This window comes from Anarhichas minor, unplaced genomic scaffold, assembly GCF_050575085.1.
Source record: "Anarhichas minor isolate MPS153535 unplaced genomic scaffold, ASM5057508v1 ptg000007l, whole genome shotgun sequence".
NCBI classification, from domain to species: domain Eukaryota; kingdom Metazoa; phylum Chordata; class Actinopteri; order Perciformes; family Anarhichadidae; genus Anarhichas; species Anarhichas minor.
This window is the reverse complement of record NW_027466453.1, coordinates 18,216,601-18,244,252: the sequence shown is the minus strand read 5'-3', so window position 1 is coordinate 18,244,252 and position 27,652 is coordinate 18,216,601. Positions and strand designations below refer to the sequence as shown.

Genomic DNA, 27,652 nt, shown 5'->3' with positions numbered 1-27,652 from the left:
TGTCAATGAAATATTTGTTGCATATATTTGCTGGTTCTTTGTTGCTTAATTTGAATAAACTATAAAACAATCTTCAACAGACATTTTCTGGTAATTGAGAGGAAGACACAGACCTTTTTCATTTGTAGATTTTTTTTTACTGTTCTTTTCAGTTACATGTGAGTAGACAGGTAGCTAAAACACTACCATGTTCAAAACAATCATCACTTCTTGAGAAGCAATAAACAAATGAAAGAAAACATTCGAGTGCTCAGTATAATGTAACAAAAATATGGCAGTAGTTGGTACATTTATCAACAAGGCACCAACGGTATCAATATTTGATTTTTGTCCCTGCTTCTTTATGAGGTTGCCTGAATAATAAAACCTATGTCTGGAGTGCGAATGTCTCTCTGTACCAGCGCTGGCTTCTATGATTCCTGCCGCACATGTAAAGGGCAGCTGGGAATATTGATGAGGTTCAGAAGTGCCATACCTTTGTTTCACTGGACAGTGAAGGAGTGATAATGACTGCCGGTGAACAGGGAGGTGATTAAAGGAAGTGTTTAAGATGAGTGGCATAGGTATTCATACTAACAGAGTAAAAAAACACAAGTATATTGTCATTGTTTATAGAGAAGGGGACAGTCCCCCAGTCACACAGGGGCAGAGTGGAGGCAGACTGGCTGAAATCATCCGTTAGTCCACATCTTTTGACCTGATGCCTTCCTGTTATGCTCACACTTCAGTGGAGGTGAGCGTTGAGGTCGTACTTCTCGCAGAATTTGTCCGTGAAGGGAATGCAGGTTAGCAACTCGCACCATTCACACTTGATTGGGTAGACATAGAAGAGCACCACAAGGCCCGAAAAGAGCCCGACAAACACCAGCAGGAAAACAATGATCTGACAGCGTTTGCGGTACAAGTCCATGCGGCCGAAACTGATGTAGGGTAAGATGGCAAAGGACAGGAAGAAGCCAGAGATGAAGCCACAAATGTGGGCGAAATTGTCGATCCATGGCAACAGCCCAAAGGCAAAGAGGAAGAGCACCACACACAGCAGCTTGGTAAAGGCCCTCCAGGGCTGGGCAAGGATCTGCCAGCTCTGAAACAACTCCACGAACAGGCAGGCCAGGATCCCAAACTGAGAGCCGGCTGGGCCCACCTGGGACACAAAGAGAGCAGAGGGGGCGTAAGCCTACAAAAACATGGTCACAAACATTTATAATGTGATTTAAAAGCATAATATGATGTTCTTAGTAAACCTGATGAGCTCCTAAATGGGAAATCTCTGACACATAATACGACTGTGATGTTCCTGCACTGATATTTTGTGGGTGTAAAAGTGTTGATCACCTCTGCTCTATAGGGCAAAAAGATGGCTGAAGCTAAGTTGCCAGTGATGCCACTGAGAATGTAAATGATTGAGATTCGCAGCCAGCCCGCCAGCTTCTCCAGGTCCCTCAGGATGGTCATCTGGAAAGCCACCGACACCAGGCAGTGAAGGATCCTGGGAGGACGGAAATGGACAAGGTGCTCATGTGTATCCAATGTGACGTGTGTGTGTGTGTGTGTGTGGGAGAAAAGATGCACGTGTTGAGAAGATAATTCCTCCGTGCAGACGACGCAAACCACTCACCAGACCGATGACTTTGACCATCAACAAAATCAGTTTCTATCTCATTGAAGCTTAATGAGTTCGTGTAGTGAGGGCACTTTGTTTAATTACCCAGGAGACAGATAACAGACAGCATGAGGATGAAGCACTGTTCTTCTTAACAGTGAGGTCAGCTCTTTGTGCTGACTGACTGAGAGGTCTGAACTACACTAAAGTAGTGCTGTCAGTCTGAAATGCACAGTGCATAAGTGCAATTAATTCATCTGCATGTATTTAACATGAGAGCAACCCCCGCTACAAGTGAATAAATAAGATATTTCACTAAGATTCTTCACCTAAGTATCTTTATTAAGACAATCTTTCTAATCCTTTGTTTTGTTGTAATGCGAGTATGAATACACTGAGAGGAGAGCTACTGACAGCTGGAGCCAATTTTCTTGTATATGCACAACATATACAGTCCTTGAAAACACTGATCTAGTATACCAGGCTGAGACAAAGTTGACTTTCAGTACCTTGTTTTGACTGATACATAGGCTGATAGGCTGACCTTATTCGCAAAATTGCACATCTAGTTATCAAGATTTTATTTTATTTATACTATTGGGTAGAAAGTACATATGAGTTACATACATACATAGGGGTTTTCTTTTTATTACGATTCATATTTGAAGCTGAAATACTTGCACCAAAAAAAACATTTAAATAAAAATGTTGAACTTATTCAACAATAGCCAAATAAAATACATCCCATATCCTTTTTTGTTTATTTCATTTGCAGCCAAATCTTAGAATAGGCAAAACTACTTGTTGACAGCTTCTGACTCACCCAGCATGCAGGAAAAGTGAGAGCCAGAGCCTGTAAAACTGATCTGGGATCTCAGGGTTGAGGAAAGGCAACAGTCCACACACATCGTCCATGCAGTGCACCTGAAGAAAGACATAGCACAGCATATTAGGTAATGGCCCACAGTTATACATATACTTTTAATGTGACAATCAAAGATCACAAATAACATGCAAATGAAGATCGGCTTGGACTGGTATTCAGGAAGTATACAAAATAGTACACCAGATTAAATTAGCAACAGATGCAGCTCAAATTAAGTTTTGCACTTTTTGCATTAAATAGCTCCCTCCCTCCATCCATCATCTTATCTGGGGCCAGGTCGCGGAGGCAGCAAGCTTAGCAGCCGTATTTCCATTAAATACCTTCTCCCCATGAAAAAGTAAAATGTCTCATTTGTGTATAATAAGGAGGAAGTTGCTTACTTGAGAGCAGAGAGTAGCCTCCTCGTGAAAGTAGCCGTTCATGAAGTCACAATATTCACGGGATGTGATTTCACACCTCCAAGAAAAGTAGCAGCAATTAATAAATTAGTGAACTAGTCATGTTTTTTAATTATGTCCAGGTTAAATGTTCATCATAGGTACATCAGCTCTCCTCACCTCCCTTTGGTTCCAATGCAGCATGGTCGGCCTGTGATGGTACAGTCTATATGAGGCAGGTTGGTGTGGTTCCCTGTGTTGTACCTGGTACAAATCTAAAAGCCAAAGCAGTATTGTCATTATTATTTTAAGTATTAAATCTTCATCAGTGCCAAAATGTAATATCCTTCCAAGATTCATCAAAATGAAAAGATGTATCACATTTTTACTTCTTACAAGCCCTAAACTTGTGTGTTTTGTTGAGGATAATGCAGAGATATTCTATGATTATGAAAGAAGACTTAAAAGAGTAAATATAATTAATTCCCCCAACCATTTCATCAAGGTCAGGTCATATGTGAGTGATCAGCTTTAACTTTTCAGACACAGTTTTACTGCACTTACTGGCCACTTGCTGATGTCATCAGGCCATTCATGAGGTGACACTGAGGCAGGCTCGAGACATATCCTGTAGAGCGAGAAACACACATTATATTTACCAGCCAGTATTGGTTCATTTATAATGTGCGATGAAAGAACTACTAGTGTATCTTACCTGGGATCCTGATGACACACAGAGCCATATTGTCTGTCTTTACCACGTAACTGGGGAGTGCTGGAATGCCTCGGCCACTTTACCCACACAGCTAGAGTACTCTAGAAATAAAGCCACAAAAGAAGGGGTTAGAACTTCCCACCGTGTTTGTCTCTGGTGAAATTATAAAGGTCGAGGAACACAAATAAGAACTGGGCTTGTTTACAGACCGAGCACTCCTCCTCTGAGGTTTGGACGCAGCCGGAGCGATCGTTACGCACACAGCAGGCAGAGTTGCGTTCGATAGCTCTCTTTTCCCTGATAAGATCATGCACCTGTTTGTCCTGCCGCATGCATGGAGAGAATTTGGCCCCCAGGTGGATAAGAGCTTCCTAACAATGCATAGTAAAAGGGAAAAAAACCATCTAAAATATAGTATATATTAAAAGACATTTACACATGATTATTGCGTGTATTCTTCTATCAAGAGAAGAGTGCTCACCGACCCCGGCCCAATCCAAAAGTTCTCCTGCTGTACAAACTTGACATTTTCATACACACCTTTGTTTCTTAAAACCTATGTCAGAAGACATACAAATCACAAAGAGTACAATCAATATGAAAGGAGTCATAATGAGATGAAAATATTGTGAAAATGTGACGTTACTCACAGAATCAACTGTCTCATGCTGGGAAAAGCCCACTGGTGCAATACCATAGATGCATACAGCCAAGATAGTGATGAGCAAATGGACAACGGTGATCCAGTATGTAAAAAAAGGCCTAGAGGAGATAGAGCGTATGCATTTAAAAAAAAAAAAAAAAAAGAAAAAACAGCAGCTCTCATTATCCATCATTGTCATTCACTGAGAGCAGCAGAGGGAAAACGCTATTAGTCAGATCTATGAAGAGGTGCAGTACCTGTGGTCATCCATGTCCTCTATCTGCCTCTTGACGTAGCTGTCAATGCGCTTGCGGTATGTGCGGTTTGTGAGCTTCCCTACCATGCCCAATCCATAAGGCCTCTTCTCTCGGGCAAAAAGCTTCTTGACAGGTACAACGATGCGCTGGCCACGCCGCTGCCCGGTAACGCTCACCACCTCCTGCCGCAAGGGCACCTTTGGTGGTCCTGGTGTTCCTTCTTTGGCTTTGCGCCACCCTCGCTCCAGAGGTCTGGAGAGTTAACAGAGGAGACGACACTTCTGCATTATCTGGCTATATCATCAACCAGATCAATAAAATGTTTTTGTCAGATTGGTTATCACGAGAGCTGAAAAAAATGTGAGTATTTAGTGTGTGTGTGTGTTTAAATATATATATATATACATATACACATAGACACACACACACACACACATATCAAATACGAAAAACAACAATCATTTATTTTTACTAAATCACTTTATATTGTAGACTTACTGTTGGTTTAACATTTAGTGCAACTCTCACAGTGAAAACTCTAACATGGATTGTGTTAATCATTATTTTTTAAATGATGGTATCAGTACAGCCTGAATGGTTAACTCTGTGGCCACAGTTGCTTACAGCATGAGATGACTTCTTTCCAGCTCAGACTTATCAAGGGCGCTGCCTGTCAGCTCGGTCTCATCGTTGTTGCTGCTGGGCTCTGCCTCTTTCATGGCCGCCTCAGACGGCGACTCAAACACCTCGTCTGCGTACGTAGACAACTCCTCCTGCATCAGAATATCCTAGAAAGAACATTGTGGAAAGAAAATAGTGGGTGTTTTAAATGAGAATTATTATTCAATTGTAAATAAACATGGTTACACAGTAATGGCAAAACAACAACATTGCTGTTTTTCCTGTCTTACTCTGGCAAAGAAAGATGTGTCAAGTTCATCAGGAAAGTCAATCATGTCCTCCTCCATGAAGCTGGCGGGGGTGAAGCTGCGTCTTTGGGCCCGCTTTAGAGTGCTCTCCCGTATTGAGCGCCCCTGAGAGAGAAACACACACAAACAAGTGCATTAACAGCTGTAATTTTTCCGTCACATCCAGTTACAAAGTTATACAGTACCAATAAAGTCCAATAACATACAGAAAGGAACATGTACAGCGTTTTGGTACACATATTCTCCTGTTATGTGAGAATATGTGTACCAAAAACTGTTGTTGAGCATTGTACAGATGCATATTTAATCTGTTAAGTGGATCTCATCATCTCTCTCATTCACCTTGACCAGCGCTGCTGCGGCCCTGAAGCTCATCTTTGCCACAGACTCCCTTTTTCTTCGACGAGGCAGTCGGTTGAGACCTGAGCGGGAGCTAGTGAAGGAACAAAGCGAGGCAGCTCCAGGGGTGATGGGGGTCTGAGGCACGCTGTAGCCATCCACCTCCTCCACCATACGAAAGGCTCGTCCTCGTGCCAATGGGTCAACAATCTGGAAACCAATGGGTTCAGCAAAGGGTAGTTAGAAAGAGCTGCACAATGAATTATCAAGACAGAGAGACATATTTTACCCAATAAGATCAATTTAACACAAATGCCATGCTCAAAGTAAGGGGAATTTTTGGTCATAATGCACCTGTGTGCCAAGTTTAGGTCCCAGTTGATATATACAAGAACACAAGCCTCTAATTTGTTTATTTTTTCAGGTTAAAGTACATGATTTTCTACCATCTGCCTGACATATTTTCATAAAAAAATAAAATGGATTCAAATAAGAACAGCATTAAGAAAAGCAACCCATATGTTCCTTTACCTTTTGCATGCCATATTGTGAGGAGGGGACATAGAGAGGAGGCGGGGTTTCCGTGCTGGTTAAGGAGATGTTGTCCTGGCTGGGCAGATCCATCTCTCGTATAACCTGTGGTTTCAGCTTTCCGTAGCGCAGGCTGCAGTGGCGCAGGCTTTTCCTCTGCCATTTCTGGGTGGCATCGCCATCCTTACTGACCCCAAACCAGTCTGCTGTTCCCCTAACACCACAAACACTGACCTTTCAGCTCTGGGTCACAAAACTCGCAGCACACATGGTTCACTTTTCATGAGATTACCGTATTTTCCGCACTATAAAGCGCACCGGATTATAAGGCGCACCTTCAATGAATGGCCTATTTTAGAACTGTTTTTATATATAGGGCGCACCGGATTATAAGGCGCATAGAATAGAAGCTACTACAGTCAAACGTTGAAATTGTTCAACTTACGTATAAAACGAGTTTTAACTCAGCGTCGTAAGCGTGTCTCTTGAAAGGTGCCATTTTGGGGTCTTTATACACACAAGTGGTGTTGGACTAGGAGTAAGCACAGTACCGGTGTTTACCGCGGTGCGGCTTTGTAGTTTACCAGTCGTACTGAAACATTTTGACAGAGCGCCGTGTACAACCAGTATGGATCAACCAATTAACCAATTGATCCATATATAAGGCGCTCCGGATTACAAGGCGCACTGTCGTTTTTTGAGAAAATGAAAGGCTTTTAAGTGCGCCTTATAGTGCGGAAAATACGGTAAATGCTATCTGGCATGGTGAAACTTGAGGTGTATGGGCACTCAATGATGACCCTCTTAAGAGCCCCGTATGTGGAGGAATGGGACTGACTAGACTGCACTTCCAGGGATAAAGAAAATAGTGCAAGTAATAGGTACAGTAGAGGGAACTAGCCTGGGCATGTTTATGTCCAGACACACCGGAAAAGAGAGGTACACAGACACTGAATGCACGCTGGAGAGTCACAAAGTCTACAGGTTCAAAGAAAGTGAGCAAGAGAGGGATATACTGGAATTGGATGCTGCAAATAAAAGCCAATTTATTTTTATTCTAATTTTAATTGACAAGCAGACAGCAAATCCAATTAACAGAGAACAGGAGAGTCTTCTGAGATTTTAATTGTGTCCTACTCTACTCCCATTCCACCAACAGTTGATGAATATACATGCAATCACGTTGTTGAAGTTGAAGCCTAATAAGTACCAGAGCAAACAATGTTCCTGCACCCCGAGGGCAGGAAGTGGAAGTAGAAACAATCTTCAAAGGAAAGTTCAGGCAAGCTAGCTGTTTCTACACTAATTACCAGCTGCAGAGTGAATGTTCAGTGAAGTTCGGTTAAAGTCTATTTCTCACTAGCTCAGCTCACTCTTTCCATCAGTGAATACGTTTTGCTGGTTTTCTGGTCCTCTGCTCTCAAAATATGTCAGTGAGAAGGTTGTACAGTTAGTATTCTAAGATATGTGTGTCTTTCATTGCAGCAGTAGACATAATAACCTTGCTAACCTTGATTTCTATGAGTATGTTTGAACATAGTTATAGCCCAGCATGCTTATCTAATCAGTGTCCACTAAAGAAGCCTTCAGACATGGCATGTCAGCCCTAAAACACTGGCCCACAAACAAGTACCACTCAGAAGCAACAACTTATTGTGATGCATGCTGTTTGTTTGCCCCACTCACTACCCGGCTGCGTCATTACTGCAACTCTGAATAAAGGGGAATTCGTAAAAGGACAGCTTTTGGTTTCAGGTCCTCTTATGACTCACAGCTGCAACAGCTGGTGACTGACTGTAAAACAACAATTATTGTGAATCTTGTGAGGTGTGAAGTGAATGAAATTCAAAATTTTAGAGGTGACATTGGCAAAATCATGTCAGAATTATGGTTCTACGGTAAACATACAGAGTGAGTATACACCCCTGACCCTAACACCTCTACAGTCTTGTGAGGGACTTCCTGCCGTACCTGAGCAGGGTTCTGGAGAGCGAATGGTGTTTCCTGATGCTGCGGCGAGCAGCCCGCTGCCCCTTAATGGGAACCGTGTTAATCCGCTCAAAGTGCACCCTTCTGCTGCTGAGACCAGGCAGAGCAGGGCCGGAGAGTGGCGAGAAGGGACAAAAGGAAGGAGAAGGAAAGAGAAAAGACAACAGGCAGTGAGAAGGAAAAGTGCAGCTGGACAGTGCTGTAGCCTTCATGCAGAGAGAGCAAAGCAGACTGTTAAGTTTAGACTTGGTTTTCATTGACATTTAGAACATTAGGAAGGTTATTATCAGGCAGATGACAGAAACAGTCATGCAAATTGGAAAAAGGTAAGGAGAGCAGAAATACTGAAGTTAAATGGAAAAGTTGTTTTTACATGCCATGGGACACAGGCTGCTAACATCCTTCATTATGTAAGCATGCGCTGCTTATATTACATGCTGTAGCATTTCATTCTATAATCTACAAAATCTGATAGTTCTTCAATTTATAATCCAGTGGTTCTCAACCAGGGGGTCGAAACCCCCAAGGGGGTCGTGAGACAATTTCAGGGGGTCAGGAGGTCGCGACTGGAAAATGTTGAGAAACACTGTTCTAAACTTGAAGCATGCTACAACCAACTTATATCAAGATGTTAATATATAAATCCAGTGTATTAGTAGCTGCGTTTACCTCTTTATGGTTTGAGTGATGGATGACTGGCGTTGTAAGGCAGGCCGCCGGGTGTCAAAAAGGTCACGGGGTGGTGACTGGAGGTGAGAGGTCTCCACTGGCATACTGATGCTGCGCAGGAACCCCTGCCTCTTCATCGGCTATACAGGAAAGGATGCATAGGAGAAGTGTGAACACAAGTCATGACAAAAAAATACAAAAGGTGACAAAAAACGAAAAGGGGATTCAGCGAGAACGAACACCTGAACAAAAGTGGGAGGCTCGTCTAGTGACATCTGAGCCGTGGGAATGTCCAGTCTAAGCCAGGGAGGCTTTTTCCTCTGCAGGCTGCTGGTGCTCTCCCGCCGTGGTTCAGCCATGTTCTCTGTCCCACCCCAGGCCTGCCAGCTACACAGACAGAGAAGGAGAAGATGATGTTATTATTAGTTTCAATGAAACACATGTAATCTTAAGTAGCAACACATAATCAAGGGGAATTGTTTGCATTTATAAATATATTTGACACAATGACTTTGTGCTTCAGAATTGTTTCACAAGAGAGTGCCAAGTTCCCTTATTTGATTCAAACATGGGCGTTCACATAATTCTGTTCAAAAGATAATAAAGAGGAAACCACTGAGAGCAGCCTACAGCCGTTTACCCCTTCCCCAAAACAGCTCACAGAGCCATTTGAAAAAAAAAAATGGAGACTGGGAAAGTTTGCAGTCCTAAAAGAGTTTCTTAATTCTACAGTTAAAATCAAATGGAATCCCTCTTTGTGGTTAAAAGTTGCTCTGCATCCAGCAGACATCTATCAGAGACTAATGACTATGTATGCATTACCACAACGAGGCCTGTGGACCAAAGGAGGTACACAGTCAACCTCACCATCAGACAGCTTGTCTGTAGCTGCAGCCTTGTTATCACCAGGCCCTCGTTTTATTGTCCCACCATCTAACCTCAATTCTCGGAGCCTGCTGGTTCATTTCCTGTCGTTTACTAAATTCCAACAGAAAACTGCTCATTTACCTCAGTACACAGGCATCATTTACACTTTCAATGATCACGCATTATCCCGCATAAATAAGTGTTAGCATAGTTATGCGTTCATCACTGATAAAAGCAATCTTTCACTCAGCAGACAGGCTGGTTGTACAAAATAATTTGCGAAGCACAAATGTGTAAACTTGCGAAAGAGGGTGTCTCTTCAGCTATGGAGCTGTAAAATCAAATGAATTTCAAGAACTGCTTTCCCGTCCTTAAATTATTCATCGTCACATGTCTTTATGTTGCATCAGGGGCTTTGAGTTTTGAGCAGGTCACATCCTCACTTTTCTTGTTACAGATTCAGCTCCTTGAAAAAAAATCCACGGCTTTTAGTGACCACATCTGCTTCCCATTGCCATTTCAACGCACCACAGGCTTCTGTTTTAGCCCAAGTGAGAGGGGAGGAAAACCTCAGACTAAGGGCAGCAGGGGTCATCACCAATGTGTCAATCCACCAGTTCCCAGAAGCACACTGGTATTTACTATATCATACGCTGACATTTCTACCACAATTTAGTTATTGAGCGTGCTACAAGAGGCAGAAAAACTAGATGGGATGTTTGTAAAACAGCAGTGTGCATTGTAAGTTGTTATAACGGGGGTTTCATCTTTCATTTACTGCCAGTCTGGAAGGTTATGGCCCATTAGGCTTTTACATTGAATGTCGTCTGACCTCCAGTGACATTGTCTGGACTGTGATACCGGATCAGCAAAGCAGCCTGGACCAAAGCCAGCTGATACAGAGTCAGAGACTGTGGGAAACAGAGAGTGATGAAAGGTGGGTGAGGACCAGTAAAGTGACATATTTTGACACATTCTGCTTCACTCTAATCTAACTTTTTGTATTACTAAAGAACGGCTGCAAAGTAATCTGTCTGTAAATGCACAGAGGAATCATAACTGCAAATCCAGTATCTGCAGAGAGGGCTGTTGTGCAGTATTGTGCACAACAGCCCTCTCTCTTGCCCCTGGCTAGGACACCCAACATTTAATTACTTTCACCATTAGCTCAATCAGCGGGGCTCCTGATATAGAGCAGATCAGTGACGGGAGGGGGCATCAGCTTCAGGGTTGCAGATTGAAACAGACTGAACTGAGAGCAGGCAAGGCGGGAACCTAATTTTCCTCCAAGCTAAACATTGTTTGATTGCTTAAGCTTTGGCTCCTCCTGCTGTAACTCAGTTTGCCCTGATTGATGCGTTGATGCTGCTCTGCATCCAGAGAATGGAGGAGGGATGGGTGGAAGCAAACTGAACAACATTGTTTATGCGCTTCTCCATCTGCTTTAGGCTTTTTTCCTGCCTACTGTCTCCCACTCCTCTTGTCCTTATATGCATGTGTTCTCTGTGTGAGTGATTGCCATTTACAGGCCGTTACAGCTTGATAGTTTCTTTATGCTTTCTGCCTACTTGCTTGCCAGATTAAACCCACACAGACACTTAAACCCACAATATATTCAAACTATGCAAATTAAGTGAGAGAGTGACTGAAACATCTCACAGCTTTAGTACTAAACATCTGTATCACACACAGCAGCAAAAATGATTTTATGATCATGCCAAATACACATAGATATGTAAAAAGAGCCTTGCAGAAGAAGCCAGGAAAAACATACTGCATTAATGCAGCCGTGCAGCTATTGGTATGGTTTGCCATTAGCCCACTGATCAGTGGGCCGTAGGAGCATTTGGTCACAGCCCAAGGTAAACCTCCAACGTTCGTCAGACAGCTAAGCCAAGTGCTTTGGAAGTCCGTCTCCCTCTTTTTCTCTCGTCCTCCTCCAAAGTCAACATGGAAGCTGAGCTGGCATGGGACTGCCACTCATGTTCAGGAGGAGTTTAGCTGGAACAGTTGGCATTGCTCAGATGCAAGCATGGCTATGACAGCCACCGACTCATTTCTCATGGTGAGGGAGCACTCAAAATGTCAGTCATCTCTCCTATCGAGTGATAAGAAATCACTGCTCAAGGCTGGTCCCCGTCTGAAAAAGATGGGTCTTCATAGGCAGAAAGTCCTTCAGAAGGAGAAATATCCTTGGAGGAATGAGAGTTGATTAAATTTTGCGTTTGGCAATTATCCAGGCTGGAAGATTAGCCTTCCCTTGAGCATGTTATCTGTTCATGGTCAAGTTTGACGGTTAAAGAAAATCAGTTGTAAGGTAATGGCTTTCTGAGACAAGACTATCCTATTGAATTCATTCAACCTGATCAACTGCTTAGCGAATGCACAACAATGCCTTATCTTACTCTCAAGGTGATGGTACTTTTTTCTGGTTGAGATGTTGTATGGCAACAATTCAGAGCGTGTAATAGTTCCCTTCAGTGTTTACATTCCCAGCACTGATTTTAGGCACACATTCTTTAGACCACAATGATTTAATCTAGTTTTTTCACGATTCACATCTAAAGAGGGAAAACACCCACACCCATAACTTTGCAATGTGCCTCGCAAGATTGGCTTCCTGCCGTGGTTTGCTCCTTGTGAGAAACTAACACGTCCTACACAATTACAAGACCCATGACAACCCTGCATGGATTGTTTTTAATTATGGGGCTGACATTGCTTCTACAGGCCACTTCTCTCCATTAGGCGGGGGGAAATAGACAGTAGGACAAAACACAGAGGACAAGCTGATGTCTCTCCAGGTGCAGGGACGTCCAGCAGAACATAATGACCGGAGTTGACAGGCATAACCAGCAGTCTCCTTCTCCGTCTGGGGAGCTGCAATCTATTGTAATACCTTCGGCATACAAACTCAAACCCAATGATGTTTTTCATGCCATCATTTAATATAATCACTTGGTAATGGTCTCCAGTCATGCAGAGAAAAGGCACTGGTTTATGACAACAGCTGCCACAGGTGAGGCTTAAAGACAAACAGAAGACTGGCTCAGTGGATGGAGCTCTTAAGTGCCACCTTGAAGGCATTCAAGCCCGAGTAAAAAAGAAAAAGAAAAAAGAAGCTAAGTGAGGGTGGGGGACTTGCTACAGCTTCATTTTGTGCACAACATAACCAGCTTTCTCCAACTGCTCTCACACTTTAAATATGTGCAAAGGCTTGCAAGAGAGCATTGCCCTCCTGTTTCACATTCATCATAGATAAAATAGTAATCTGGTCATGGCCTCTTTTTTTTTTATTGGATCCGTCATCTAATCTGCAGTTGCCTTGTTTAAAACCTTCGGTTGCTACTCACTATTGTACATAACGAGAAATTGAGGACACAGAGCTTTTTAAACTTAACACATATGGTCTCAAATGTACACATGGCACTACCATATCACACGTTTTAGAAGAAGAATTTCTGAATTTAACATTTCTGAGATAGTATTGTAAAATATATTTTTAAAATCCTCTCTATCCGGAGCCATTTCGAATCTCAGTGCATGCCATACCCACATTCCTTAAGATCTATGGCTGCACTAAACCAAGCTGAAATGGCAGAGAAGGAAACCACATGAAGTCTAACCATTATGAACAGGAGCTGGCTGGTTTCCGGGTACTGAGTGTACTCTACTGCTATGCGCTACTCTACAGGGGGCAGGCTAGCTGCAGCCACACTGAGGGTGGGAGGGTGGCTGACAGAGCTGTGTCATTGAGGCTGACAAAGCCTGAGGAGGCTGGCCAAGTAGGGCCCTGCTTGCTCTCAACAGGGATTATAAAGTTAGGGTGGACAGTAGGTAGGAGGAATTGCTGCCTAGCATGCACGGACAGTCGCCATGATGGATGACCTCATCAATCTGGATAGTGAGAAGGCCGGATACCTCATTCTTGAGAGGTGCAGCGCTTCCTGGCCCCAGGCCTTCGTTCCTGCTCACCCTCTTTCTCTTCCTGCATGTTGCTTCTGTTTCTTTGTCCACTGCAGGTCAACTTTTTGACCACTTTGGCTCAAATAATTATTGTAGTGTTACCGTAACAATTTCCCATGTACTAGCAAGCTTTTTAATATCGAGTGATGTTGCTACAATTCCAGGTTCCAGATTGCTGTCTTGCTGAAAACCTAATGACAAACAGGTTATGTTTGGTTTCCCCCATGCTCTAACAGTTAGTCATTCACTATAAATGCTCCTACTATCCATTGTTCCTTATGTTTCACTCCATGCTGGAGGCAAGGCTTGACACTGGAAACAATGGAGGGAAACAAGGCTATTCAGACAGTCACTCTGCCTATGTTATTCTCTCGCTAATATAACTAGAAACATTCTTGGTAAAGCCTCTTCTCATAAGAAGACATGCAAAGCAAATTAGATATTTTCGGAAAATAAATAACATCTATCAGACACACTTGAAGCTACTGTTGTGAAATCAACCTTAATATATAGTAGCTGTAGTTCCCTGAAAGGGGATTTCATAATGATGAGCAGAAACTCATGACCACGTAGTCATTCTAGTGAATGGGTGGAGGCATGTGGGAAACAATATGAAGAAGCAACAGATCTGGCAACTCCCCCCAATAGACGATCTAAATAATAATTCACAGTTCAGACGTGTGTCTTGTGTAGGTCCTACAGGCATCTGAGGCCCATCTGCGCATTAATTGCTGAACTATGCTTTTGATCTTTATATAGCACACTGTGCTTCCGACCGGTTTTGAATTAAGAAGCTGAAAAAACTACAAAGCTACTGATATTTCATTTGGGTGAGGAGAACAGAAACCGAGACAGAAACAGGCACTAAAATAAACGTGGCATACTGCAGAGCAGACATTAATGCCAGATGACATAACCAGTTATGAAAGTATATTTGGATACAGAGTTACATCTACAATATGATCAATTAGAGCATTTCTCTGATGCGTCTCTTCATTTCTAGCCGCTCTGGCGACTATGAAAACTATGTGACTTCAACACATTACTCCTCAACTAAAATAAAATTGAGCTGTCCAAAGTCCAGGCTTAAAACCTCTCTCTTTCTGCCCATTTTACGAGGAAGAAAATACTCCGCAAAATACAGCCGCAGGCCAGAGAGTGAAGTGAAACTGAGCACCAGTAAAGCTGCAGTCATCTGAATTGACCCTAGTGACATGTGACAGGCGGTCACACAAAACCACCGTACTACATTAAAAAACACACACAGAGAGACAGCAGAAATATCCGTCGCAGCTGACCCTGAGATCAAATGTCACAGCTATCTGAGGGGCAGGCATGGAGGGCGGGCGGGGCTGCTGCAAGGTGGGTGGTTGAGGGTGGGCATGGCTGCCCAGCCAAGAAGGGGAGAGAAGCTCATGCCTTTTCCAATGTTTTTCACAGATCTTTAGCTCAGGCTGTCAGCACTCGGTGGGATTTTACAATGAAAACTTAACCTCTTACTCTCAGTAGTTTCACTCTGGAGTGACAGAGTTGTATCGGGTCCATTGCAAGGCCCCCTTACTGTCATAACAGTGTTTACTAAATGACAAGATAGAGTGCCAGAGATATGAATAGCTCATGAAAGTATAAATGGCCTCCTAACAGCAGGCGGTGTGCATGTGGTGTATTTATAGAGCTCAACTGCAAATGTACGTCTGGATGAAACTGTAGACCAACATGAAAAACATCCTGCTCTAGATCTCTAGGCAGTGGGCTGTTTTCTGTGAAAAATGAAAACTAAAATGTGAGCACACCTCTCAAGATGTGCAGATCAAAGTAGTTTTATGGAACTGGATGCATTCATTTTTCTCAGTCTCAAGAAATAACCACCACCAGAAGCAATATCTGTATTCACCATCGCACTGACTGCTCCGCTTCCCGTCTTCCTCTACAAAGTCTTACATATTGCCAGGCGAATGCAGGTCCTAGAAAATTGCGCTTGGTTATTTTATCTGCACAAAACCCAGCCTTTCTATGTGCAGCAATATCCTGCACAGGAAATCAATATGAAGGAGAGATGAGGTGTGCTAAAGAGCACAAAGGAACAAATATATACAATTACTTTAATATCAGTGTGTTTACAAACATCAGCCAACTCAATATCAGCTCTGCTTAGCACAAAGTTTTCTTCCTTTTTGCTGTACAGGTGAAAAATTATTACATGCGTGACTAATTCAACACTTGAATTATTTAGTAATAAGTAGTCCTGCAGGTGAATTATTTACTACATACTTGCTATTGGAGCGGCTGTGCACAGCCCCCTTAGCTGCAGCATCTTGGTTCCCAGGATTGTTAACGGACCTGGTCCAGCTCACAACCGATAGTATAGGCCTGTCTTCACTTCAGTGGAAAAATTAAGCTCACTTCGTAAATCTGTGTAATGTCTCAGTCCGGAGCTGTGGTTGTGCCTCTGATCTTGAGGAAGAAGCTGACAGTAAAAACTCCCTTGGCGTGGGCAACATATACCTCACAGGCCAAGACAACTAAATACGGTTAAATACAATAACAAGGGAGCTGTGTGAATATTCCATGACCACTTCAGTTAAATCAGGTAACACCCTGTTGAATCAGCCCACAGTGAAACGGCCTTCACCACTTTGGGATAAAGCAGTTGATAAGCAGTTAATTTTTGGCTGCAGCTCCAGCTGCCAAACCCGAAACCTCTTTGTTTACCGTAAGAGCTTATCTTCAACTTACTGTATCTCCAGCTGTACTGCCTAACACAAAGTGGGAAAATCCAGCTACCCCTGAAACCTACCATACAAATCCACATTGAGCGAAAGACAGTACGGCATGGCAAACATGGACAGTTAGTGAAATTCAACAAGACTGTGATACTGTGACCTCATCTCAGAGGCTAACAGAGAACTGTGGTACATGTTCAAGGCAACAGCTACAGTGTCCAAATACAAATATGGCTGGAATGAACCCACACGTCAAATTTGTAATACTATTGTTTGTTCTGCGCAAAGGGTTGAGAGGGATGAGAAGCAATTAGATTAAACTAAAATTCAGTTTGCATATTACAAGCAATGAATGACAATAATGAAATTAATATAATTCAATTTAAAATGGCATGGAGACTCATAAATCTCAATGCTATTTCCAAAGCATTGAAATACTTTCATTTCCACATTGAATTTCCATATTAGACGAGGGCTGTCAAACCAGACCAAAATTCTCATCTTGGAGTACAGCCCTTGTCAAAGATGTATATGTTAAAGATCTCTTGCACTACTACAACCTTTCTGACAAGGCGATTTCTCATCCATTGATCTGCCCTGGTTTGATGCAACATCTTAGATTTATCTCTTACTAAGGGAAGACGCTTTACACAACAAAGGGAAGTAAGCCATCTTTCTTGCAGCGCCTGGTCCTCCCAAAAGTGTCCTGAGAGTACAAACAATCCCCTCATTGTCTTTGGGAGGTTTGACATTCTCTCTTTAAGTGAGTAAGAGGAGAATCTCAGAAACAGTGTGCCCTAACAACATGTGATCCCCATCTAAATAGTTTCCAGCATGATATCAGCTTGAATCAAGCCTACAAAAGGCTGCATTGTACGGCCTAATGTGAACTGGGCTGAACAACGGTCATTGAGCAGCCTGATCGTAGTCACAAAAAGCAAAAGCAGGCTGAAGTTTTCATTCCTCCATCAATTGAAATGGCGCACTAAGCAAATTTCCAGCTAAAATAATTACTCAGTACGAGTTACTCCATTAGAGTTTAGCAGAGACGTTGTATTTGCGTGTACGGTTAATTGACAAAAGCTACATCCAAGGTGACAGAGAAAAGACGGCACACAGTGACATGCTACTATCACAACTGTTTAGGTTTATCTTTGTGCTCTAATCAATCAACGGGATTAAAAATACAAAGGAGAGCCATCAGCTCTGTCATCTCACATCCTCTGTGGGAGACCACCAGCACGGGGAGAGGTGCTTATTTTACAGAGGAGTGCTGGAAGGAAGGAAGTGCAGAGCAGAGCAGATGAGGGGGGAGAAGAGCAAACCGAAGGCAGGAAACACACTGCAGACCGGGAGCATTCTGCCTGTCCGGTCAACACAACCACGGAAACAACATACACTTGCTCACATGCACAGGAACACATCCGCACTGCATATGTATACATACACATCCCATCCCTGGTCACAGTGAAGCATCATCACCGTACGCAGAAAATAATAGGCCCCGTTTGAGTCAGAACGGCCGCGCACTCCGGCCTAGCGCAGAGAGTGATAGTGAGATCTCAGTGTGGTGTGATATTGAAGCTGACACGTCTATTAAAGAGAGCAGATGAAGTGTGGCCTGCATCACTGGCACAATGGGAACCAGCCTTATTAGCATGGATTCAAGCAGAGGAGAGAAGGGAGGCTGGTCTCTCTACAAAGTCAATTTAAGGCACTTAAAGAGGTTTCCAAAAGCCATAAGGAATGATTGGTTAAACTGAATTCTTATTAAATAAAATGTAGCTTCAAATGGTAAAGTAATCCACAACATGATGACAAATATCTTAAGAGGTCAACAAAATGTCAAATTAAATTTTCCAAAACACGCTCAGTCCACTTCCAAATCAAATTACTTTCAGTGAAAATGAACTCTTAATTTCTTTGGGATTTGAGGATTCAAATATAACTTCTTTGGAGAAAATATATTAATTAGCAATAAACTAGACTTTAAGATTTGTTTGTTTTTTCTAAATTGGTCAAAGACAACGGAGCAAGTTGTAAAACCCCTCTTCAATTCCTTTCATTAGCTGTTGGCCTTCCATGTCCACAATCGCTGCTAAATGTCTCAATAAGCACACTGAAGTAAATCTGTACCAACAAGTGAGGAGGAACATCCATATTAAGGATGTGAGATAAAAGTACAAATGATTGACTGCATTGATTTTCACCACTGCAGGTTGTGAATATATACACATGTGTGTCTATGAGTGTGTAGTGTGTATGTGTGCAGCCTGAGTTCACAGTCAAGTGAAGGACAGGGAATATAACTTGAGGTTGCTGGTGCCAGCAGCACACTTCTGCACCAAAACACATTAACTGTCACATAGAGCCAGAGTTTCTGTTTGGATGACGGTACAAACTTGATTCTGTCACAGGTAGGAGGATTTTATTTCATTTCTGTAGAGGCACCAGCCCCAGAGACCTAACCAGTCTTTTGATTTTCCTCTGGATTGGAGGGGGGGGGGGGGGGGGGGGGGACCATTTTTGTTCCACACAACAACTAGGTCATTTAAATACAGCTACCACATTTGTATCTCTTTCATCTGATACACAGGCAAATATGTGGATGAAAGACAATCAGAAGAGCCAAAGAGCCATCATTAAAATAAATTACATGCCCAAACTGTATCTGATTGGGAATGATTTATAGAAAATAAAGTAGTTTGACAAACGAATACGTGCTTATCCACAACTACGGTATGTGCTCTAGTTCCCAGCGCTGGATGTGGAGGGAAGAGCACACACATCAATCCCACATACATCAACTACAACATCCCCTCTGCTCAAAAAGGAATAAAATGTACTTCACAAACCTTCCTTCAGACACACATCAGAAACCTGTGGGTCTGACGGTGACTCAGTCACTGTTGTGGGACACAAATGTGGGTCACAATGCATTTTGGCAGAGGCTGTGAACAAGCGTGAACAACGTAAATTGTGGAGCAATGATTCAGATAAATGTGAGGTGAGATGTGGGCGTCAAAGCAAGTGAGAATTATTCATCATGGCAGTGACCTTCCTATAAATGGTTTTCAAAAGACCGTTCACAGAAAAACCTTTCAGATGATGAAGAACATTCACACAACCATGTGTGACTCTCTACATGGTAACCATGTGGTTTGAATAGCACTGGATTCATACTGGTTGCATTAGATGCACCAATTCATATAAGCGGCAAAAGTATTTTTACAATTTAACAATGTCGTCTTTTTCCTACACAATTGAAGATTTTTAGACTCAAGGGTGAAATAACTGAAAGTCTCTTATAGAGATTCCCCAGACTCTGATAAAGGCTACTCTGAGGAAGTGAGGGGATCCCAAGGGAACACCCAGAGCTGAGGTCAGGGTCTCTGAGCTGAGATCAGGGAGATGTAAAAGCGAGGATGATGGGGGAGGAAGGAGGAAGAATGAAGCCATGCAGCTTGGCCAAGAGATCAGTGGAAAACTCCCTACAAATGCACAGGAAAACTGGGAAGGCTGGGGCAGGTCCTCTGGGACAGTCACAGCTCCAGTGACGGGGGAGGCCTCCTCAATCCCGATTTAACTTGAGAAAACACACAGACTCTATTTTATGGAAATAAAGTCTGTTTACCCCCCCAGGTCACAGAGCACACATGTAGGGATGCTTCCTTAGTCTGCTCATGGTTTGACAACAAGCAAGCGTTCTTATGCAGCAGCGACAAATGATCAGGAAATGGGATATTGGTGAGGAGACAGAATGTCTAATTCAGATAAGTTGAAAGAAGTGAAACTACAACAAAAAAAACTTGTCAACCCTGAGTGGGAGTACAAACTCTCAGCCTCCAGGAATAAATTACTTTTGATTTGTATAACTGTTCATATTTGTTTCTAAGAGAATATGCTTCACTATAACTGGGCGTGATCAACTGGGCACCATAAATGAGACGCTTTACATCATTTTCCCTGGCACGCGACATTACAAGCTCTGTCAACTGGCAAATGGAAGGGAAACTTAGCACGGGTGTGAAGAGAAGCAGAGGCCGTAAAAATGGAAAGTTGAGAGTTACAGAATCAGGTACATGTTCAAATATGCCAACGATGCCTGGCTTGATTCCATGTCAATCCATCTGACTGACAAACATTGAGTACAGTCCAACAGATTTACCAAAATCTATTTGTATTAAAAATAAAGTGAGACTTGAGAAGATGCACCATGGGCATACTTTAGCGATCTCTCAGCACTCATATTTCCACATTTGATGGTTCATGTTCATTCAATAGAAAAGAGCATTCAAACCGACTAAGATCCACCTCTTCTGAAAAAAAAACAGTAAAAGAAAAGTCACAGAGGAATCCAAAACACACCCTCATTTCTGGGAAAGCTGCTGGAATGAGTTTGGTGCATGGTATGTGATGTTGGTGGGACTGTTGAAACTGAAACGGTCCAGATATAACTGTGTGTGTGCAGCTCTATAGAGGGAACAGTCAACTTGACTTTAGCAGTCTGGTACACAATGAGAAATCACAGCCTCTGGGTATGCAACCGACATTGCCAACGATCTGGGAAAGGGGGGGGGGGGGGTGTTATCCTATTTAAAACTGCACCCTCATCGCTGCTGTAACTGTGCTGGCATACAGGGTGTTCCTTGAGTTGGTCCTCCGGCTGGACAGTCAGAAAACCAAAGTAATAATAACAGTCATCTGCACAAAACTAAATGCATTTCTAACAAGGATACTGCACAGATTTTTTACAAGTTGACCATCAAGTTATACCACTGTTAATAAAGCTTGTGTGAGCTTTGAAACAAAACCCTCTATCAAGGCATTTCACCCAGGTAAGACAACGCAATTGCAACATACCTTACATATATATTTCTGTCTCGAGGCACCGGGTAAAGTAAGATATTTATTGGGTTATCTGCGGACACGCCCTCAGAGAGCTCTTCACGCTTGAAGAAGAAGATCAAAGTTCAAGGAGCCACTGCAGTTTGTCTATGAGTGCCAGCCTTCTGGGAATAAAATTCCCACAGCCCTGAAAATGAGCATTGTCCTGAGGTTAACCAGCCTCAGACACCGTGTCAGTGAGAACAGAAGCTACAGGAACAAAAACACCCTGTAACTACAGACCCTAAATTAGATGTTTTCATCTCTGCTACAGCCTAATGTTGGCCTCAACCAAATAACTGTAAAAACAATTCATAGTAACCTGTACTTTCAATTTAGTCACGCCTCCAAATATTCTCCAAATCTGTGCATCAAATGTTTCTCGTAAATTCTGTGAATGCTGGTTCATGTATGACTATCTGGCTCATGACAGATGAGGTGCTGACTGAGAGAAGGGCAGGGTGGCATGCTGGCAGACGGAGGCCTTGGAGGCTCAGAGGTAGACCTGAAATAGCCACGCTGTATTATAGCATTACATCACAACTGACTTCACCGTCATGGCTGCCGCTGCATCATGCCACCACACAGATGTCATAGGATGGGAACAGTTGAATGCAACGGCTGTGAGTCACAACACCGAGACGTCAACAGGGGAAGAAGGCAAGCAAACAAGCAGCCATAGGATGATGATCTGTACGAGCAACAAACACCACACTTCCCGTATAATTAAAACCAATGCCCCACAACCAATATATACATTGTTTTTTTCCTGCCAGCATTCCTTATTGTGTAGGCAGGACAGACACTAGAGACACAACACTATTTCTCCACAAATACCACATTATTTGACATGCGAGAAAAATCCCTGTTCCTGCTCCTGACAACATAGTCAAAACCGTAACCACATCAAAGTGAAAAAGGTATGAGCTGAGCGAGCACTGCGAGAATTAGATCAAACACTGCCTGTGGGCTCTCTCACCATCAATCCCCTGTTAAAACATACCTGACATGCCTTTTAAGCTGATGTCTGTTTGAGCTCAGTTGTGGGAACAGTTGTAACCAATATATTTAGCAGGAAAGCATGTGTATTGTCTCCAAAGTAGCAGAACAAGTTGGTTAACATGTTTGACCTCTCCAGATACTGCTGCCGTGCCCCACATTCACAAATCAACTCAGGAGACAATCTTCACTGTAGCAGTTTTCACACAAAGTTGCCTGTGATGGCAGACACATGACAGTCTCAAAGAAATATGTAATCCAGCTCTAATAGACTTCTACACTATACACTCGCAGGGAGTCGGTCGATCCCTAGTGGACTGGAAGCAAACCTTCAGGAATTTATTTTAATTTCAAGGGAAGTACCCTAAAGTTTCCAAAGTTACTACATATCTTGAGCTGAATTTTTGCAAAGCAAGTATAAAATAAGACACTGCGCGTGGTGTCTTGTGTTTTTATATATTTCCTCAAAGTAAGAATCATTTAGGCTCACTGAAGAGTTGGGATTCTAAAATAAGGACATACAGAATATATAATATTGAGTGATTGTATTATATAGTGTGGATTTTAGAAGCTGCTACAGGGAACTTTAAGGGGAAATTAGCATCCTGTCAGGGTTCAACAGAATGTGAACATGTGAAATGTTGAAAAGGTGCAATATATGGGATTAATACAGCAACAAACAATATAGTGAAATAATATCTACCCGAGCTGAAAATGAAGCCGCTCTCCCCCTGTATGTGTTCTAATTCGAGCTTCTCCTTGCTTTGTTGACATAGCCGGGCTGCCTGCCTGTGCTTTTAGTACATGTGAGAGTACCCAACTGGTTAGCTCGCGGCTGTCGCTCTGCACTGCGTTCATATGTTGGTTACAGCTGATAACGCCGTCCCGACTGACTCAGGTAAACAGACGTCGCTATGTTGAGAGCCATTGAGACTCAATAGAAATGCTCAAAATCTCTTTTATAGCGCCTTTAAATGAAAAGCATGAAGATTATTAAATTGAATTAAATTCTATAGGATAGAAAAAAATATAGTGGACTCGTTTACGAAACACGTGCCCATTAGATATTACAGATAGAGACTTAAAACAGTAAGCCATGTTAATGTAAACTTTAGGTCGCCTGTAACACAGGATTCTCAAGTGATCAAACTTTCGACTTGTGATACAGATGTGTTTGTTTGAGAAAAAGCCTGAGGTGATTTGGAGAAGCATGTGCTCAGTACACATGGGACTGTTCAGCCCAGTGATGCTCATTTAGCCTGAACTCAGAGCGAGGTCTGTCCAGAGACGGAAGAAAACGACCAACAATCAGGGAGCACACCCAGGTTTGGGAACCAGCTGATTTTAGGGGGCTTCTTCCAGGAAGTCTATTGCTGAAGACTACGTCATCTCATCAACAGAGCATCAAATCTACAAAGGGAGATAATTCTGGGCTAAATAACTGTGTCCTGCTTGTAGATGCATCATCTTGAAGTGATTAGGCCACACATGAAAAACATCACTATGATGTTATGCTATTACGGATTGCTGTGAGATGAATGGAAAGAAATATCTATTGAAGAATAGCAATGAATGAAGGTTGATAACATCATCACGGAGCATAAATCAATCGCACTGTAGCTCTTTTGAAGGTAACACCTTGAAGCAGTTGAGCACTTGGCCAGACTGACAGACAGACAGATACCGCGCCATGAGTCATGCAGGCATGACTACAGTGTGGCCCCCTCAGCAGCCCCCTGAAAAACTCACATACCAGCCAGTCAACACAGGCCAGCCTGGATGGTCCACCTGCCTCAGCAGAGCTACTCACAGCTCCCAAGTATCACGTACCCACATGCACCCACATAAGCGTCCAATCACACACACACACACACACACACATTGGGAATACTCTCTATGGAGTCCAGTTGGAGCAGATACAGAGGATGAGCACTACTGCCACTATCACACATCAAAGCCCCTGCTTTATTGGTGTGATTACATCACCCAGAGCCATGATCCCCCTCCCTCCATGTGATAAGGTTTCAGGAACACTATAGGCACACAAACCAGGCCATGTGCTCCCATGTCCTGTCTGCCAAAATAACTCAGCAGTTTCTAATACAGTACGTCTATGGTTTCACTTCAGTCTGCCCAGGTATTGTAGGACATCGGAGCGCGTAACCGTTCAGATGTCAACAAGTTTGCAGTTTGTTAATACGCGAGCTGCCGACCTGGTGCTCTCAAACTCGGATGATTCAAATCTAGAAATTTAGGTGACCCTCCATGTAAATGATTTAGTGGAATTTATGCCCTTTTGTGACTGCCTGTCATGAGTCACTTTGAGTCACCATGTGTTAGTTCCTCATGAAAGCCAAAGTTTGGAAGAAAACGAAGCTTCAAGGAAGAAATAATGCTTTCAGGTTCAAAGGGTACAAGTGCAGGGAGATGATATGAGAAGCGCCTGCTGTCTCACACTCTTCTCATGCACATTTTCACCATGAATTATGCAACATTTGTGCATATCAAATTCACAGAATAATGCATTAATATACACGATTGCCTTTGAGGAAGATGATGGTGATGCTGATAATGAAGGTGGAAGAGGAGCAAGGAGGAAGAGGAGGATGACAATGAGTGAGGTCACGCTGTGACTTTATGCATGATGTGCTGCATGATTAGTCAACAACATTTAGGTACATTCCTTCGTAGAGAATGAGAAAATGTTGCCTGATCTTGAAATTAAACCATTCTGTCTTCGGCTCATACAGTGTGGTTCTAATAAAGTAATATCTCCCTAATTTCGCCAAGTTTTATTAAAATAAGAAAAGAAAGTAATTTAGTTTCTCAGCCTGTGGCTCATTTTGGACATGAGGCTCAGTTCACACCTCATTCATTCCACTTAAACATTTTCTTCAACTTGTAGGGTATTTCACTTTTTTATTGTATAAAAAAGGTGATTGGGCCCTATAAGGTAGAGCGAATTATACTACAAGAGCACTTTAAATAGCCTTTCCACTATGAAAACTCCCCTACAAGCAGCACAAATGGCATCCTGTAACCCAACTGTTCATCTGTTTACTATGTCCAGGCTGTATATGAAGTTTTCCCATTTTAACCAATTGACCAGCAATTCACTCGACTAATATAAACTCGTTTATCCTCCTCGATCGCGACCGATCACGACGCGTGAGCGCTTCCTCCGGCTGCTGCCTGCCTTCCGTATGGGCGACCACAGGAGACGGTCAATAATGACACAACTTACCCTTATAACAACCAGCTCAGATGATCCCCAGCAGTGAAAAAAATCCGGTTACACAGATTTATTTTTCCCAGGCAGCAGATGAGATGATTTGTCACATCATCCTGATAGAGGCGCAGGAATAAACGCGCTTCTTTTCCCACCCCGCAGATGTTTTTAAACCAAGCCCAGTGCCGTGGTATTAAATCAGGTCACTCGTGATCACACCGGCAGAGGCAATCCAGGGTGGTGTTACCGAAATGTCGCTGCCGTCCGGTTCTCTGCTTCCCACCTACAGACAGAGCATTCCCACACTGCTCCATGAATCGACCCGGGGTAAGTTTTCTTCCGCCGGTTGTAGCCTAATTCAGTTTGACGGAGAGTCAGCCCCGCCCTGGACTGGAGACGGTCTGTGGAGCGGGCAAGCCCGTCAAGATCACCAACCAATCGGTGTGTCCACAGGGGGGCGCTGCTTCTCCCGATGAATGGCGGTGACTAAGCGATATCCTCAGTCAGTGTGGGGTCCGGGGGTCTGAACCCGGGTTTATCTCTCTCCGTCAACACTAATTCTCTCGAAAAATCACCGTGAACCCCATTCAATTACATGTTTAATGACTACAATCTAAATTGTCATCAATTTAACAAGGTGTTATGATAATCACTTCATAATCATTTTGGGATCTGCAGTGGGATGAAGGAGAGAAAGTAAAACCAGTTCACATCAAAATGTCATCTGGATTACGTTTAAAGACTGATTTGTGGCCGAAAATAAAATAAAGTATCTTAAATGCAACTGGAGGTTCAGATGTTATGTACGGCCTACTGCTTGACCAATTAGATTGGAGGAGGGTAAAAATACACTGGTATGTGAAATTACATGTTATAAGGGCTTTTATTTTGTCTCAGCTATCATCAGCCTGGGTGATCACTGCTATCTACACAGACCAATTATGGGCCTAACACATGTTTTATGGTTACATGAATCAGCATGTAACAACAACATATTATAGGTAGATTTCAAAATAAAAGTCTCAGTGACAAGCCATGGAGATGAAACATTACAAAAATGGTTCCTCTTACTGCTTACTTGCGACTTACTATTTGTATTTAACAATATAGCACCGCCTTAAGAATTTGCCACCCTGCATTTCGCTGCACATATTGCATGAGCATGTGATAAATAAAACCTTTGAATCTTAAATCAAAACCTAAAGATTGGACTTTTGCAGTCACCAGAACTGTAGGTCATTTCAGAGCCCAGACAATACAAAATGATAAATCTCATCATCTGGTAAAAAGGACAATGAATCTTATTAATCTGACTTCAAGTGCCGTAAACAAAGACCAAAAATAGAATAAAATTGGCACTAACTTCAAGACTTTTCTGTGAGTGAGCATATTTTGTACAGATAAAAAAATTTCTCAAGAATAGTTTGAGATTATGCACTATGCATCACATTTCGCACACTTGAAGAGGTCACCAGAGCTTTGAGATATGACAATCCTCTTCTCTCCTTCTCCCGTCTGCATATACTCTCACTGTTTATTCTGGGCTTACTTCTTGACTTTTGGAGTTTTCTGTCATACAAAAACCCAAGAAATGGATTTTCTAATAACGGATAAGCATGATGTAAGTGATCTGTAGACTCTTAAAATCACACCAAGTCTACATAAGAGTGTCTGGAATTAATACACATAAATGTTGATGAACACATTGTGTAAACAGGTCAATGACTGTTACAAATTATATGGTTTATTATGTAAACCATGTGTTTTCCCAATTTGTAGTCCATTCTTGGACAAATCATGCAGTGTTGCACATGACACAATGATCCCATGATATCATTGAACCCTGTGCTCCCAGTACATTTCAGTGAATTATACACTCCTGAGCCAATGAAGAAACTGGTTGTCTGTTACATAAATATCACACATTTTCTTCAATTCAATGAGCATAATCAGCACTGTCATATGAGCCAGGGGTTTTGATCTGCTGATGTTAATATGGCTGACTGAGGCCTGTAAGTCTGAACACTTTCTGTGTCCACGTCT

General features: G+C 42.6%; 1 protein-coding gene across 1 annotated transcript; it reads right to left on the bottom strand.

The window, feature by feature from the left end:
* Positions 1 to 114: 114 nt before the first annotated feature.
* On the bottom strand, positions 115 to 25,955 carry rhbdf1a (rhomboid 5 homolog 1a (Drosophila)). The gene is made up of 18 exons (XM_076086384.1): positions 25,625 to 25,955; positions 9,181 to 9,325; positions 8,939 to 9,078; positions 6,281 to 6,494; positions 5,753 to 5,959; positions 5,393 to 5,515; positions 5,106 to 5,269; positions 4,482 to 4,733; positions 4,232 to 4,343; positions 4,063 to 4,137; positions 3,791 to 3,952; positions 3,582 to 3,682; positions 3,431 to 3,494; positions 3,047 to 3,141; positions 2,870 to 2,945; positions 2,427 to 2,527; positions 1,336 to 1,489; positions 115 to 1,144 (listed from the first exon to the last, which is right to left on the bottom strand). The coding sequence occupies exons 2-18, from the start codon at positions 9,295 to 9,297 to the stop codon at positions 725 to 727; spliced, it is 2,577 nt and encodes an 858-aa protein (XP_075942499.1). The 5' UTR covers positions 9,298 to 9,325; positions 25,625 to 25,955; the 3' UTR covers positions 115 to 724.
* Between the last annotated feature and the right edge of the window lie 1,697 nt (positions 25,956 to 27,652).